This window comes from Geotrypetes seraphini, chromosome 10, assembly GCF_902459505.1.
Source record: "Geotrypetes seraphini chromosome 10, aGeoSer1.1, whole genome shotgun sequence".
In the NCBI taxonomy this organism is placed as follows: domain Eukaryota; kingdom Metazoa; phylum Chordata; class Amphibia; order Gymnophiona; family Dermophiidae; genus Geotrypetes; species Geotrypetes seraphini.
In genome coordinates, this window is record NC_047093.1 from 76,161,804 (window position 1) to 76,179,010 (window position 17,207).

A 17,207-nucleotide genomic window follows, 5' to 3' on the forward strand; every position below is an offset into this window, starting at 1 on the left:
TGCTTTTGAGTAAGAGGAGAGTGACTTACGAGTGAGGTCTTTTTTCCTCTACTTACTAGAATATCAGAAGGGCCATTGTTCACAAGATAGAGTGGTTTTTGTAATAATTGGGATTTACAACATAGTGGTTTTGTTTCTAGAAACGGTTTAGGAACATTTGCAATGTGCATATATATTTCAGAGATACTTTTACACCTATGGAAAAAGTGTAAATTTGTGTGGGAGATTTGTGCACTAGTAGGGCAGGTTTTCAATGACAATTTTATGAAGACACCTGGATGCCCATGTTGTCTTTATAGAATAGATACTTTTGCCACTTTTAACATAGAATAGGTATTATTCTACTTTTAACATAAGTATTCCTATATTCCAAAGAGCTTAATTTGAGCAATGGTGAAACTAATACACTTACCCCAGGCTACATCAAGAACTGACAAAAAATTAAATGGGTGTTTTAAGTTTCACACAAGAATATCAACAAACTACAATATATAACTCTACTCTTTTCCAATGCACAGGGAGAAATAATGAAACCACACACAATCTGTGTTCTTATATAAAAATGGAGAAAAAGACCTCAGTTCAAGCCAATAATGGCTAAGGCACCCTTGAAACTTAGTTAAAAAATGTTGTCTAAACAGCATTTTTTTTACACTGAGCTTGGGCGCCTACTGGTGCTTAAAAAATAGTGCTGTTTAGAGAATCTGGGCCCGAGTGTTCATGTGCAGAAATATTTATTGGAAAAAGTTATACACACATACAAACAGAATGACAGCAGATACAGGCCATATGACCTATCCAGTCTGCTCATCCATATCATCTGCTATCTCTTCCTCCCGGTAAGAGATTCCACATGCCTGTACCATGTCCTTGTCTCCACCTCCACTGGGAGGTCATTCCATTCATCCACCACTCTTTTCATGAAGAAGTATTTCCTTAGATTACTTTTGAGTAAATCCCTCTTCAACTTCATCTTAAACCCTCTCATTTCAGAGCTTCCTTTCAGTTGAAGGAGATCTCCTTCCTGTGCTTTTATGCCATGGAGATATTTAAATGTTTCAATCATATCTCCATTCTAGTTATTTGGAGTCAGTCCAGAGGGTGGCTACAAAAATGGTCAGTGGTCTTATCTGAGGTGGTGACCATCCATCAATCCTGTCCATCCAGATTTGCCAGCAGTTGCACAATTCTGAGACCCTTTTGAATTCCAGTTAGTGACTGGTCATCCTGAAACTCATATATAGCTAAAGGTGTTAGAACTACTCTGGAATCTCACCCAGACTGCTTATATCTCTTTAAGGCTTACAACTTTTAATTCATTGCCCCAGCTGGGACAACCTATTGGGTGGACTGGAATTCCTAGTCCTCAATCAATAAGGCTCCATTCTAGCACGCAGCAAGCCCATGCTATCCTCAGCTATCAGACTTATTTCAAGCAAGTGTATATTTAATCATCAGCCTTAACTTGAGACAGAATAGAAAAACAACAAAAAGGTCAAGGTTATAAGCCTTTCTCATCTGCTATTTCTCTCATAGCTCCCAAGCTCTAATTTTCTCCCCAGCACTACATCACCCACTGGCAGGTAAGTCAGAAAGGATTTCCTCCAATCATAAGAAAAGCCTTTCTGGGTCAGACCAATGGTCCATCAAGCCCAGTAGCCCGTTCTCATGGTGGCCAATCCAGGTCACTAGTACCTGGTCAAAACCCAAGGAGTACCAATATTCCATGCTACTGATCCAGGGCAAGCAGTGGCTTCCCCCATGTCTTTCTTAATAACAGATTATGGACTTTTCCTCCAGGAATTTCTCCAAACCTTTCTTAAAACTAGCTACACTATCTGCTCTTACCACAACCTTTGATAACACGTTCCAGAGCTTAACTATTCTCTGAGTGAAAAAACACAAGCACAATTTTCCAGGTAAATTTCAAACAAATGTTCCAAAGATCAAAACTGGTTTTTGCCTTGTAGAGTTTGGCTGCCACAGTCCAGTCTAGAGCACATCCTCCTTCAATCTCCCAAGTACAAGAGATCCTGCCTTCCCTTCTTATAGGGTCCTTGACTCATCTATCTTTAAAAAAGGGATCAAGAGGTGGCCCGGGAAACTCCAGACCGGTGAGTCTGACCTCGGTTCCGGGGAAAATGGAGGAAGCACTGATAAAAGAAAACATCAATGAACATTTTGAAAGAAACGAACTTCTGATAACCAGTCAACATGGTTTCTGCAAGGGGAGATCGTGCTTAACGAACTTATTGCAATTCTTCGAAGGAATTAACAGACGGATGGTCAAAGGGGACCCCGTAGACATCATATATCTAGATTTCCAAAAAAGCCTTTGACAAGGTGCCCCATGAACGCCTACTCCGGAAACTGAAGAACCATGGGGTAGAAGGAGACGTACATAGATGGATCAGAAACTGGTTGGTGGGTAGGAATCAGAGGATAGGAGTGAATGGCCACTACTTGGACTGGAGGAGGGTCATGAATGGGGTCCCGCAGGGCTCGGTGCTCGGGCCGCTGCTATTTAATATATTCATAAATGATCTAGAAACAGGGATGAAGTGCGAAATAATAAGATTTGCAGACGACACCAAACTATTTAGTGGAGCTCGGACTAAAGAGGACTGCAAAGAATTGCAAAGGGACTTGAACAAATTAGGGGAATGGGCGACGAGATGGCAGATGAAGTTCAACGTTGAGAAATGTAAAGTATTACATGTGGGAAACAGAAACCCGAGGTACAACTATACGAAGGGAGGGATGTTATTAAATGAGAGTACCCAAGAAAGGGACTTGGGGGTAATGGTGGACATGACAATGAAGCCGACGGCACAGTGCGCAGCGGCCGCTAAGAAGGCAAACAGAATTCTAGGCATAATCAAGAAGGATATTACAACCAGAAGAAAAGAAGTTATCCTGCCATTGTATTGGGCGATGGTGCATCCACATCTGGAGTACTGCGTCCAATATTGGTCGCCGTACCTTAAGAAGGACATGGCATTACTCGAGAGGGTTCAGAGGAGAGTGACGCATCTGATAAAGGGGATGGAAAACCTTCCATATGCTGAGAGATTGGAGAAACTGGGTCTCTTTTCCCTGAAGAAGAGGAGACTTAGAAGGGATATGATAGAGACTTATAAGATCATGAAGGGCATAGAGAGATTAGAGAGGGACAGATTCTTCAAACTTTCGAATAATAAAAGAACAAGAGGGCATTCAGAAAAGTTGAAAGGGGACAGATTCAAAACGAATGCTAGGAAGTTCTTCTTTACCCAATGTGTGGTGGACACCTGGAATGCGCTTCCAGAGAGCGTAATAGGGCAGAGTATGGTACTGGGGTTCAAGAAAGGATTGGACAATTTCCTGCTGGTCAAGGGGATAGAGGGGTATAGTTAGAGGATTACTGCACAGGTCCTGGACCTGTTGGAACAACGCATGAGCGGACTGCTGGGCACGACTGACCTCAGGTCTGACCCAGCAGAGGCATTGCTTATGGTCTTATGATTCTTCCTTCTCTAATTGCCCTGGTAACCTTTTCCACCCAGCTCCCTCTGCTGGAGTTTTAATTTTATTCTTCTCACTGCCTCCTTCATGGCTGAATCTATGGGTTCTGGTTTTGCTGCTGTTTTTTCTTTTCCTCTGTCCTGATGCTCTGGTGACAGGAGGTATTCCCTGTCACAATATAGTAGTAGTTCTCCTTTAAACTTGAGTTTTATGATGGGCAATAATTCTCTTGATAGCATATAAGAAAATATTCTATAAAAATAAATATGCATGTCAAAGTCTTCAAGTTGATTTTGTCAGTCATTCTGAAGTGTATCTATCTCTTTTTAAAGAACATATGGGAAAATTTGGAAGACAGATTTTTCTTAAAACAAAAATACAGTCTACAAATGTGATCATCTTTTCAATTGGTTCCAATTTTCACAAAACAAACTGCAATCAAAATCAAACTATGTCTGAATAAATCTACAGACTACTAAATAACTCTGGAAAATATTTTTTTTTTCTCATTGACCTTCCTGCTCCAATCTTCTTTTTTTCTTTAAATATTTCAAAAAGGAAAAAAAATACAGAAATAGATCAGCAACCACATATCCAAATGTCCTGGACTAGTTTACACACCAAGAGAGTGTACTGCTTGGTTAAGCATGTATTTACTGTAATTGTAATAGATGAGGATTTGAAGGGAAGGGGTGAGGAAGGAGTAATTTAGAAATCTAAAACTGCTTGCCGAGAGACTGGACTGTCACAGCCTTGGATCATGTGTCACTACATAGGACAAACAAATGAGAAACAGGGCTTATCAGTTGATTTATTAAGCACAAATCTTCCAGTCTGTAACTAAGGGCTCCTTTTACAAAGGTGCGTTAGGGCCTTAACGCACAGAATAGCTAAAATGCCCCGTGCGCTAGCCGCTACCGCCTCCTCTTGAGCAGGCGGTAGCTTTTCGGCTAGCGTGTGCTATAGTACGCGCTAATCCGGTGCGTGCGCTAAAAACGTTAGCGCACCTTTGTAAAAGGAGCCCTAAATGCTACACTTAACTCTTTGTAACAAGAGTGGAAACTTAATTTATAGGGTAAAGATCTTTTCAAACTGGTAGACTCTTGTGTTCTCAGACAAGTTGGCCATTAGGAATTACTGGTCTTTAATCAATCTGGCCTCCATCGTTTCTGTTTTTTTCAAAGTGAGAATGGGGAAAAAGATTTATTAGGCAAAGAAAGTTATAACTGCTACAAAACAGATGTTCACTAAAGTTTGGCGAATGTTTATAAATAACCGTTTTATCCAGCCAGATATAATCCTAATTTGCATATGATGTTATACGGTCTGGATATATGTAAAACTAATACATCTCATGCTTCAACATCTCATGCTTCAAAAAGACGCCTCAGCCCCACCACTCCTCCGCTGTAATAATTTATACTGCGGGAAGCATACCCTGGTGCCTCATCATTGGCTGTCCATTTGTTTTATTTTTTTCATTTGCTATTATTGTTAAAGTATTTTTTTAGAATAAATAACTTAAATGAATCTCTTCGTGTCTTCAATATTATAGTATAAATTTTAAAAGTATAATGACTACTTATCTCAGCCAAACCTGGGAGTCAGACCCGACATGTTTCACACATGTAGCACAGAATTCATATTATATGGATACTGTGCCCAGGTCAGTGAAATGGGAATGGAACTTTTACAGATCTGTGGTATAAGGTTTATCAGCCAAAGGGGGAACCCCCCCCCCAAACTTTACCAATTTTCAAGGTCTACTGTGATCCCATTGACTCTTTTCTCTGAGGGAATCCTGAGACTGAATCACGAGTAGAAGTTTAACTCCTCCTCCCCCAAGAAAAACCCAACAATTGCGTACACCAAGCTATTTTTAGAAAATAATTATTTTTGTGTTGTCTGCTGACTGATGAAGTACACCTGTTGTGACACCTTTGTACTTTGTAAAACATTATACAATAGAGCAGTGTTCTTCAACCGCCGGTCCGCGGACTAGTGTAGGTCCGCAGAAAATACCTGTCGGTCCGCGCAGGGCCGGTGAGATCGACGCGGTTAAATTTCCTGCCGACTGCGGTGGTGTTAGCGGAAGGCTGCTGTTTCACCCAGCCTCAGGCGATCAAGGCAGGCTGCCGACGTCGGGGCTTTCCCTCTGTGAGTCTCGCCTATGCGGAAACAGGAAGTTGAAACAAAATAGGCGGGACTCAGAGAGGGAAGGTCCCGACGTTGGCAGTCTGTCTTGATCACCGCAGGGAAGGTGCAGGTGGAAGGGAGAGAGCTGCAGGTACAGGTGCAAGTGGAAGGGAGATGGTCAACGTGCGCGGGGCCAGCGTGTGGATTGGAGCCATCAGTAGCGTCTGGGCTGAGAGTCCGCCCACCTGCGGGATGCGTGCATGTACCCAACAGCTGAGAGGGTGCCTCTAGGTGCAGCGGGTTGAGCCCATGCGGCTGTGGGGTCGTGCCATGTTCACTGGCTGCCACCGGGTTGTTGACAGCATCCACGGGTAAGCGAGTGGTGCAGCGCTGACCCTGAACTTTCCTGTCTGTGGGCAACTCACTCATGGACACTCAACGGCAGGGCGGCGGGTAGGGGCAGGGCCTGCAGTGCAATGCTATTTGTGCCAGCTTGGGGGTGGCGCGAATGTGCAGGGAACGCGGCAGCAAGATTATGGGGAGCCTTCAACAGTAGCTGTCTCTCCTCCCAGCAGCAATAATTCACTTCGGCAACTTCCTCTTTCCTCAGAGGTGGCAACGGACCCAAGGCTGCCTAAGCAAATTGCTGCTGCAGGCAAGTACTGAGAGCTGCTGGAAGGGGAGGAAGCCACTGTTGGAGGCTGGGAAGCTGCTGGATAAAGGGAGAGCTGCTACTGGACCTAGAGGGAGGTAGAAGGAGAGATGCTGCTGGGAGGGGAGGAGGGAAAGGGATGGGAAGAGAGTTACTGTTGGATAGGGGGAGGAGGGAAGGGATAAGGAAAAAAGGAAGGAAACAGCTGGCAGGGAAGGGAAGGGGGTCAGGGGTCAGGGTGGAATGGAGATATAAGAGAGGGAAAGGGGAGAGACAAAGGAATGAGAAAGTAGAGAGAGATTGATGCTGGAAAAGGGGGTCAGCAGAGAAATGAGAGGGGGATAAAGATGCTAGAGCTGGTATAAGAGAGATAAAAATGAAGCAAGCAGTGAAGCTGGAATGAATGATGTAAAAAGGAGAGAGCAGGCACAGGCTGGATGGAAAGGGGTGAGGGGCATAGAAAAAGTCAGATACATATGGAAGGGGGAGAGGGTAGACGTGGATGGAACAGGCAGATGCTGGATTGAAGAAACAGGGCAGACGCTGGAAGGAAAAGAGTGAAAAGAAGATGAAAGCAGAAACCAGAGACAACAAAAGGTAGAAAAAAATCATTTTATTTCTATTTTGTCATTCGAATATATCAGATTTGAAATATATATCCTGATAGAGACATAACTATGGACTGCAAAGCCCAGGCAGTGATTCTTTAGCTTCCATCTGGCTTAGGGCTCTTTCTGACCAGGAGGCACTCCCCTAACACTATTCCTGTCATGTGTGACTGCAGTATTCTGTTAGCATGTTATTTCTGTTTAGCGCTCTGTAATAATTTGGCTTGTTCAGTTTTCTTGATAGTAGAGGGGATATATGTGAAGGGGAGGGGAGACAGGGGTTTTGTTGGTCCTTGCTCTGTATATTTGTATTTATAAAATGACAATTGTACAGAATATTTTCTTTTTATATGTTAATAAAATACGTTCAATATAAGATCATAACTGAGGCTTGTGCGGATGGGATCAGATGGTTTGCGGGGACCAAGCTCGCGGAGACGGGAATGTTTTTTTAAAATTTCAGTCTTAGTAATTTGCCGGTCCACAAAATAATTCTTTTATTTCTGCCGGTCCACGGGTATAAAAAGGTTGAAGAACTGGTTGACTAAGAGTGCTGTGTTAGAAACCCTGTCTAACACAGATCTCAATTCCCCCCTCCTTCCCTCCCCAAGCACCAGTGTGGCAGTGGTCCTGAGTGGCAAAGCCCCCATTCCCTTCCTCCCTCAAGCCCCAAAGCAGAAGGCGGCAGCAGTCCTGAGCTACGAATCCCCTCCCTCCCTTACCCAAAGAAGCAACAGGCAGCAGGAGGCAGCGCTCAAAATAGGCTGCTCACAGCCAGCCCTGGCAGGACCTTTCCTCTGACCTGTTACAGTAACTAACTGTGCTTTATCCTAGGACAAGCATGCAGCATATTCTCACATGTGGACTCCCTAGCTTAACTGAAAACGGGATGGAAGGAGAGTTGGTCTTCAAGAAGCAAATAAGTTTTGAAGTACTGCTTGGCAGAATCTTCTATCTTGTATGGAAAATGTTTCCAGACAATAATGAGATGAGAAGATATGAATTGAGGACCAAGTAGCTGTTTTGCATATATCAACAATGGGAGTAGATCTGAGAAAAACTACTGAAGTTGCCATGGCTTGGACTTTGTGTGTGGTTACATAGTGACTTCGTCGAGAAGGACTCCAGTACCGGTGTTGGTATCGATCCAATGATGAAGAAGATGGGGATAGATGTCTTGAATGCCTCAAGGAGGATTTATGTTGAGGATTTGGTACTGATTGACCTCGATGTTCTCTGAGGATTGGCTTTATCAGGAGGAAATGCGCTATGCTCAGGCTGGGCTGGTACCGAGGGAGACTAACTGCACTGGTGCCACTTGTGTTTGTAAAATCAAAGCAAGCTCTCAGTGTAACAGCTCCTTTAACTGGTCCTGTATGGACTGCACCATTACTATTTGTTGCATAGGTACTTCACGTGCTACAGGATGTTGGGGTGATGGTGACCCTGATGAGGAGGTGTCATGATAGATGACACTGCATGCATCAATGGGGAACGATGGTGTCGGTGTTTGCAATGCATCGATTGAGGGCTCGATATTCCAGATGCCTGTGACGCTTACTGGGAAGGTGACTTTTTAGGCAGATTACCCGATGCCGGTATTGACTAAGATGTTGATAGAGGCGACGATGCTGGTACATAAAAAGAACATAAGAATTGCCACTGCTGAGTCAGACCAGTGGTCCTTCATGCCCAGCAGTCCGCTCACGCGGCGGCCCTCTGGTCTAAGACCAGCACCCTAACTGAGACTAGCCCTACCAGCGCACGTTCTTGTTCAACAGAAACTTGTCTAACTTTGTCTTGAATCCTTGGAGGGTGTTTTCCCCTACAACAGCCTCTGGAAGGGCATTCCAGCTTTCTACCACTCTCTGGGTGAAGAAGAACTTCCTTACGTTTGTACGGAATCTATCCCCTTTCAACTTTAGAGAGTGCCCTCTTGTTCTCCCTACCTTGGAGAGGGTGAACAACCTGTCCTTGTCTACTAAGTCTATCCCCTTCAATACCTTGAATGTTTCGATCATGTCCCCTCTCAATCTCCTCTGTTTGAGAGAGAAGAGGCCCAGTTTCTCTAATCTTTCGCTGTATGGCAGCTCCTCCAGCCCCTTAACCATCTTAGTCGCTCTTCTCTGGACCCTTTCGAGTAGTACCGTGTCCTTCTTCAGGTACGGCGACCAGTGCTGGACGTAGTACTCCAGTTGAGGGCGTACCATGGCCCGGTACAGCGGCATGATAACCTTCTCTGATCTGTTCATGATCCCCTTCTTTATCATTCCTAGCATTCTGTTTGCCCTTTTTGCTGCCGCCACACATTGTGTGGACGACTTCATCGACTTGTCAATCAGAACTCCCAAGTCCCTTTCCTGGGAGGTCTCTCCAAGTACCACCCCGGACATCCTGTATTCGTGCATGAGATTTTTGTTGCCGACATGCATCACTTTACACTGCTGGTAATGTCTTCTGTTCCGGTGATATGGAAGTCACAGGTGTCCCGAATAATTTTTGTTGCTGAATGAGACAAGTGTTGAGAGACTGTTTCTGCAGTGTTGAACAACGGGTAAAGGAGTCCATCCGATGCTCAGGCGCAAGACACTGGAGACACCACTTATGTGGGTTAATAATGGAAATGGGCTGGTTGCACCGAGTGCACTTTTTGAACCCTGCTGGTTTGTACATGAGAGGGAATACAGCAGCTGCAAAGTCAAACAGCTCAATGGTTGCCATTAAGGCGAAGAATGAACTAGGCCGAACTGAAGCAGAAAAAAGAAAATTTTAGAAAAATAAAAAAATCAGAGCTTGATGGAAAAAACACACCATATGAAGGGCAGTAGAGCCAAGTTATGAAGATAAAAATCAAATAATAAAACCTAAAGGAAGCGGAAAAAAAAAACAAAACCCCACGCCGGAATGCTAGAAATTGCTTGGACGAAGTTCAACTAGAATTTTTTTTGCTCCATGGAGTAAGAAGAACTGAGGTACCATGAGCTGATTTCGGGCGAGAAGGCACATGCACATGCTCGGTGCAGACAGTGGGGAAGCTTCCTCAAAGCTTAAAGTGACACTACACTTTTCATTGTCCATACCTGGCTCCGTGGATGATGTCACCCACATGTGAGATTACGCAGCCTGCTTGTGCTAGGATCTACTGTACTCTGAAAGTAACATATCTTTTTGCAACTGTCTTTTAATCAACATGCAGCAAGATTTAAAATCAGTGCACTTTACAATGAGATGATCACAGATGCGGCTACATATATGTTGCTTAACTATAAGTCTTGCATTGGGTTGGGTTACTTTAATTTCCAAATGGTAATATGCCTTCCCTTGTTTCGTCAAATGTCAGACATCTTTCTTGTGTTATCTAAACATGTACATTATTTACTTTTTGCACACAGGACAGCAATATATAAAATATACCCACACAAAACATTTAAAATTTATAAAGCCTTATGTTTTTCATTTTACAAAGCTTTCTCTTCAAGATTGTTGCAAGGCATATAAAGTTGTCACGATAACATGTTGAATAGTAAGAAGTAGTGCAGCATACATCATCTATCTGTGCTTAATTAAATTATAATTTGTGTGGCAAGATCTTATTTTTCATGTGATGTTACAGTAACTTACCTCATACAGTAAACAGCCCAAGGACCAGATATCAGATTTAAAGTTGTAGCCATTTTCATGTATTCTTTCTGGGGACATGTAATATGGTGTTCCCACTGAAACAAAACCAATATATATATGTGTATATATATATATTTTTTTTAAAACACATTTTTATTTCTAATGCACACAGTACTCAATGCAATAAAAGCAAAAGACTTAAAAACATGTTTGTCAAAATGCATCTATAGTAGTACCATGTGCTTCTCTCATGAAAAAGCAAAGTTTAAGAAGACCCCTTATCTCATTCATAAGCAAGATCAAAGTACCCAAAAAGCTTATGAACAAATGTATAATTGTTTTTTTCCTCTACTAGAGCGAGATGCAGGGAATAAGCCTCTTCTCCACTCACTGACTAGAATGTATTTATTTATTTCAGAACACTTGATATTCAACCCAACATATAAAGTAGCAGTCTGGGAGTTAGATAGCAAGAATTTTTACTACTGAAATCTGACTCATCTAGCAGCACAACAAATTTATTTTGTCTTGATGCTATAGCATGGGCTGTGTGAATGGTGCGGCCACACAGGACAAGCTTAAATTTCATCTAACCCTGTTTGGCAACATATTTTTTTTCTGAAAATCATCCAACTGTACGTCCAGCCGTCTGATCACCCAGACCGCTAAGTCGTCCCTCTTTATATCCCATTTTCATCCAAAAATTCGTCCAAGTCACAAATGCCTAGATAAAGACCTTTGGGGCACTGGAGGGGGCCATAAAAGTGATGGACTGGACACCCAGACATGGCATCAGAGTAGTGGGGTACCCTACAGGGCACTGCTGTGAACTTCCCAAAAAGGGTCCCACATAAACATCTCACTACAGCTCCCTTATAGAGGTCATGGTGAGCCCCCAAAACACCTTACGCGCCTGGGCCAATCCGGCCCTAGGATCCTGTGGGTTGGGGAGGGGCGGGCCTGCCTCATTTGGATGAAGGCGGGCCTGCTGGCCAGACGGTGTGAGGACCCATCTGGCCAAATTGTGGGTAAGCCCAAGAGGGGGGTTCTGGGGTGGGGGGTTTCGTTGGGGGGGTCTTGGGAGGGGGGGTTGGGGCATTTTGATGGGGGGTTGTTGGGGGAGTTCTGGCAGGAGGGGTTGGGCAGGAGGGGTTGGGCATCCTCCTGCTGCAATTATCGGGGGTAGGGTGGTGGGTTCTACTGGCAGGAAGAGTTGAGCACTTTCTTGCTGGCGATCGTTGGTTCTGTGGGCAGGAGGGGTTGGGCACCCTCCTGCCGCGATCGTCAGGGGGAGGGAGAGGGGAGACTGGCAGCCGTAGCTGCTATACTAATCGCGGCAGGGAGATTCCTTGCCGTGATAAAGTATAGCGGCCGCATCTACTTACCATGTAGGCCAGAATTTTGCTGGCCTACATATTAAGTGTCTCCCGCTCTACTAGGGAGACGCATAGGGCCGCCTAGGTTCGCCTAGCCTTAGGCGAGCTTAGGCGGATTTGCGGGCCTCCCTAGGCTCTCAGAGGTGCCTTCAATATAGGCAGCCTGCCTGGGGAGCATTTTTTTTTAGAAAACGTGCCTCCTGATTGGCTGATTAGACAGCTGTAGGACGCCTACAGGTGCCTACAATCGGATGAACTTTGCAGAATTGGGGCCTTACTTTATTTAAAAAAAATTATCTTCATAAGTATACATTAGAATAGATGACATATATGTCACGTATGCAATATTATGTGTCACGTCAAGTATGCGATGACATATGTCGTGTCAATGTTAAGAGTGTCTGTGTGCGTAAGGATACAACCACCCAGACAAGCATCATTCTTTGATGTGATTGTTTCTTGAAAACTTTACTTTTATTTTTTATGCAGTACCGTATTTTCACGCATATAACGCGCGCGTTATACGCGTTTTTACCTACCGCGCATACCCCTCGCGCGTTATATGCGTGAGCGCGGTATACAAAAGTTTTAAAACATAGTTCCCACCCCGCCCGACGCCCGATTCACCCCCCCAGCAGGACCACTCGCACCCCCACCCCGAACGACCGCTCGCACGCGCTCCCACCCGCACCCGCATCCACGATCGGAGCAAGAGGGAGCCCAAGCCCTCTTGCCCGGCCGACTCCCCGACGTCCGATACATCCCCCCCCCCCGGCAGGACCACTCGCACCCCCACCCCGAACGACCGCTCGCACGCGCTCCCACCCGCACCCGCATCCACGATCGGAGCAAGAGGGAGCCCAAGCCCTCTTGCCCGGCCGACTCCCCGACGTCCGATACATCCCCCCCCCCCCGGCAGGACCACTCGCACCCCCACCCCGAACGACCGCTCGCACGCGCTCCCACCCGCACCCGCATCCACGATCGGAGCAAGAGGGAGCCCAAGCCCTCTTGCCCGGCCGACTCCCCGACGTCCGATACATCCCCCCCCCCGGCAGGACCACTCGCACCCCCACCCCGAAGGACCGCCGACTTCCCGACAATATCGGGCCAGAAGGGAGCCCAAACCCTCCTGGCCACGGCGACCCCCTAACCCCACCCCGCACTACATTACGGGCAGGAGGGATCCCAGGCCCTCCTGCCCTCGACGCAAACCCCCCTCCCCCCCAACGACCGTCCCCCCCCAAGAACCTCCGACCGCCCCCCAGCCGACCCGCGATCCCCCTGGCGACCCCCACGACCCCCCCACCCCCCTTCCCCGTACCTTTGGTAGTTGGCCGGACAGACGGGAGCCAAACCCGCCTGTCCGGCAGGCAGCCAACGAAGGAATGAGGCCGGATTGGCCCATCCATCCTAAAGCTCCGCCTACTGGTGGGGCCTAAGGCGCGTGGGCCAATCAGAATAGGCCCTGGAGCCTTAGGTCCCACCTGGGGGCGCGGCCTGAGGCACATGGGCCCAACCCGACCATGTGCCTCAGGCCGCGCCCCCAGGTGGGACCTAAGGCTCCAGGGCCTATTCTGATTGGCCCACGCACCTTAGGCCCCACCAGTAGGCGGAGCTTTAGGATGGATGGGCCAATCCGGCCTCATTCCTTCGTTGGCTGCCTGCCGGACAGGCGGGTTTGGCTCCCGTCTGTCCGGCCAACTACCAAAGGTACGGGGAAGGGGGGTGGGGGGGTCGTGGGGGTCGCCAGGGGGGTCGCGGGTCGGCTGGGGGGGCGGTCGGAGGTTCTTGGGGGGGGGCGGTCGTTGGGGGGGAGGGGGGTTTGCGTCGAGGGCAGGAGGGCCTGGGATCCCTCCTGCCCGTAATGTAGTGCGGGGTGGGGTTAGGGGGTCGCCGTGGCCAGGAGGGTTTGGGCTCCCTTCTGGCCCAACTACCAAAGGTACGGGGAAGGGGGGTGGGGGGGTCGTGGGGGTCGCCAGGGTGGTCGCGGGTCGGCTGGGGGGGCGGTCGTTGGGGGGGGGGGGGTTTGCGTCGAGGGCAGGAGGGCCTGGGATCCCTCCTGCCCGTAATGTAGTGCGGGGTGGGGTTAGGGGGTCGCCGTGGCCAGGAGGATTTGGGCTCCCTCCTGGCCCGATATTGTTGGGGAATCGGCGGTCCTTCGGGGGGGAGGGATGTATCGGACGTCGGGGGGGGGGGGGGCATCAGGCTTTCAGGATGGGGACAGACCTTCAAGGGGGGGCAGTGCACGGAAGTCAGGGGGGGTGAACGGAGAGTCGGGACAGCGCACGGAAAGTCAGGGCGGGCGAAAGGAGCGTCGGGCAGCATGCGCGGTATACCCGTGAGCGCGGTATACCAAAGTTTTTGTACATATCAGCGTGATTTCTGCGTGCTATACCCGTGTGCGTGTTTTATACGGGTGCGCGTTATTTGCGTGAAAATACGGTAGTTATCCTAACTTGAGCAATAAAACAATCAAGGCTTTCTTTTCTTATCTTTGCGAACTTGGATTTTCAGCTCTGACAGAAATTAAATTTTAAAAAAAAGAGAACGATCTCAGATGGTAAACAATAAAATGCATGTTTGCTTGTCAACTATGGAGATGCGTTTTGAGTTAATTTGCACTCAAAAACAAGCACATCCATCGCATTAATTAGCAATTCTATTCTATCTACTCTAGTTTAACCTTTGTTACAGTTACCCATACATAGCTTAAAGAACCTTAAATAACTCTTAAATTAAATTTTTTGTTGGTTTTGCAATTTTATTAATTTCAATTATGTGCTGTGAAAAACATTTGCTCTGTTTAGTGTGCTGGAGCTAAAAAAAATAAAAGTTTGAGATACACTGCTCTAGAAGGTTCTGCAATGCAGTGAATTAGTGTCTAATGGACTGTACCTCAAAGTACATTTTCATTGGGATTGCACTGGCCATTTCTGTGCATGATGCTAAGTTGGACATGAGGAAAGCACAGCTGGAAAAATGGCAGCCTTAGTACTTTAGGCCTGTAATGACTGCAATACCAATTTCATTCACATCTAAGGGTACTTTATAATACAAAGCTGTACATTTCATACACTTGCAGCACGCATTGCATTTTTATCTGAACAAAACCCCCCTCAAATTTATAAATATGTTTTCTTCTCGACATGTTACTTCAACCTCTTCAAACAATGTAGATTGCCTTTTGTTGCCATTCGCTGTAAACTGGCTTTTCACTAAACCTTCAACTTCAACTCCTATTGGAACTAGGCTTTAAATTTTTTGGTCTGGATCAAAAGTACTGGTAAATATAACACATTTATCTGTACTTTAGATCCAGACCCAAAAATATATATAAGCATAAAGGCTCGGATTCTCTAAGTGGAGCTGTTGCCAGCGGCCATCTTAAAAACGTCCGATTGTGTGTCATTCATGCGACAGTGCCATTTACAGAATTGCGCCTCCAGCAAAGGTATGTGCTGGAAATGTAGGCCAGGGTTTTCAAGGCCTACATTTCTGGTGCCTACTTTTGATGTAAATTGCACCTACATAGGCACTTAATACAACTTCCAGCATCAGCCATGCCCTACAGTGGCATTAAGTACCATAAAGCTCCTACATAGGTGTGATTCTGGTGCTGCTTTTATAGGTGCCAGTACGCACTAGAAAATCATTTTAAAAATCTTTTAAATGGCGTTTTTCACTTAACTTAAGCGGCGGTAGGGTGCCTGCCACCACCGAATTTAAGGCGCCATTTATGGGCGAAAATTATAAATTTATCCTATGTTATAATATTTTAAGTTTTTATTTTGAAGCTGGAGTCAGAATCAGTACATTTTTACTGATTCCACCTAAAATGCTTCCAACTCAAACTCTCACTCCACAGCCCTGTTAAGATTCTGTACAGAAACCAGATCTTGATTTGGTGTTAAAGTTCATTTCAAAGAAGTAGAAAAATGGGGGGGGGGGGGGTCAATAGAATATTTTCTCAGGTTTACTTGCATGCAATTATCTCTGGTTTTGAAATTAATTTATTTCAACTTGAAGGGCTATAAAAAAAAAAAAAAAATCCTAAATGTCTTTTTGACTCTTCAGGTTAATGAAATCCATCAGCCTAGGAAAGGACATTTCCAGAAGCTATTTATGTAAATAACTTTCTATTTTCTCTGAGTCAGATGGCTGAAAATTTCTTGCCCCTTACCTGGGCCAAGATGTACCTTTCTTCATATAGTTTCAAGTTCAAGTTTTATTAAAATTTGTTATACCGCGGTTTACGAAGATAAAACACATACAAAATACATAAAATACAAAATCAAATGAACAGAGTACAATATATATGAACAGGGTGTATATATATATATATATATATATATATATATATATATATATAACAATACACCTACATGACAGAAACAATAGGGAAGAGGAAAGAACTACAATATATAAAGAAAAAGGAGGTAAAAGGGAGGAACATAAGGACCAACAGTCGTTCAGGATAAAGTGCATCAAGAAACGATTAAAACGTCCTAAAAAGAACGATTATAGTCCAAAGGCATCCTGGAATAAAAATGTTTTTAAGCTGATCTTATTTAAAGAAATCTCCTTTCTTAGGTGGTTTAATACTTGCCATCCTTTTAGTACATAACAGACATTTCCAAGTCATGTTCAAGACATATATAAGTACTCTCCTATCTCAAAAACAGATCTGGTGAGAAATAAATGGGTATTCCCAAGTTTATTTTCCTTCTTCTAGTTTAGAAAAGTCTCAGGGGTGCAAAGATGCAGTATTTCTTCCACCCCTAGCCATAAAGCACAGAGAGAGTTTGACAAGCTTGATATCAGGGAGTCGAGAGTTGTCAGTCCATTGTCACAGCCTCAGGCTTACTTACTTTACTTACTTAAAATATTTCCCACCAAGCAGGCTGGGTCCATTTCTGCTTAAAGCTCAAAAGGTTTACAGGTCACTGTTTCCTATTTCAAGCCTAGAGGCACACCTCACCTTATGGGATTCTGGACTGTCACAGTGACTATCCATGAAATAATCACAAAAAATAGGTTTGCATGTAGAAAAAAAGAAACATAGATATATGAAGGCAGATAAAGGCCAAATGGCCCATCCAGTCTTCCCATCCACTATCTCCTCTTCCCCCTAGGAGATCCCACATGCCTGTCCCTCACTTTCTTGAACTCAGACACAGTCTTTGTCTCCACTATTCCACACATCTACCACCCTTTCTGTAAAAATATATTTCCTTAGATTACTCCTGAGCCCATAACCTCTTAACTTCATCCTAAGCCCTCTCATTCCGGGGCTTCCTTTCAATGCTA

General features: G+C 45.4%; 1 protein-coding gene across 10 annotated transcripts in view; it reads right to left on the reverse strand.

Annotated features, from left to right (window-relative positions):
* Nucleotides 1–17,207, reverse strand: part of NEK6 (NIMA related kinase 6) — a 376,321-nt gene that overhangs the window by 22,381 nt on the left and 336,733 nt on the right. For all 10 annotated transcript variants that reach the window (XM_033960759.1, XM_033960763.1, XM_033960760.1 and 7 more), the window contains one exon: nucleotides 10,522–10,616. In XM_033960759.1, the coding sequence (XP_033816650.1) occupies nucleotides 10,522–10,616 (95 nt within the window). The remainder of the gene's footprint in view (nucleotides 1–10,521; nucleotides 10,617–17,207) is intronic.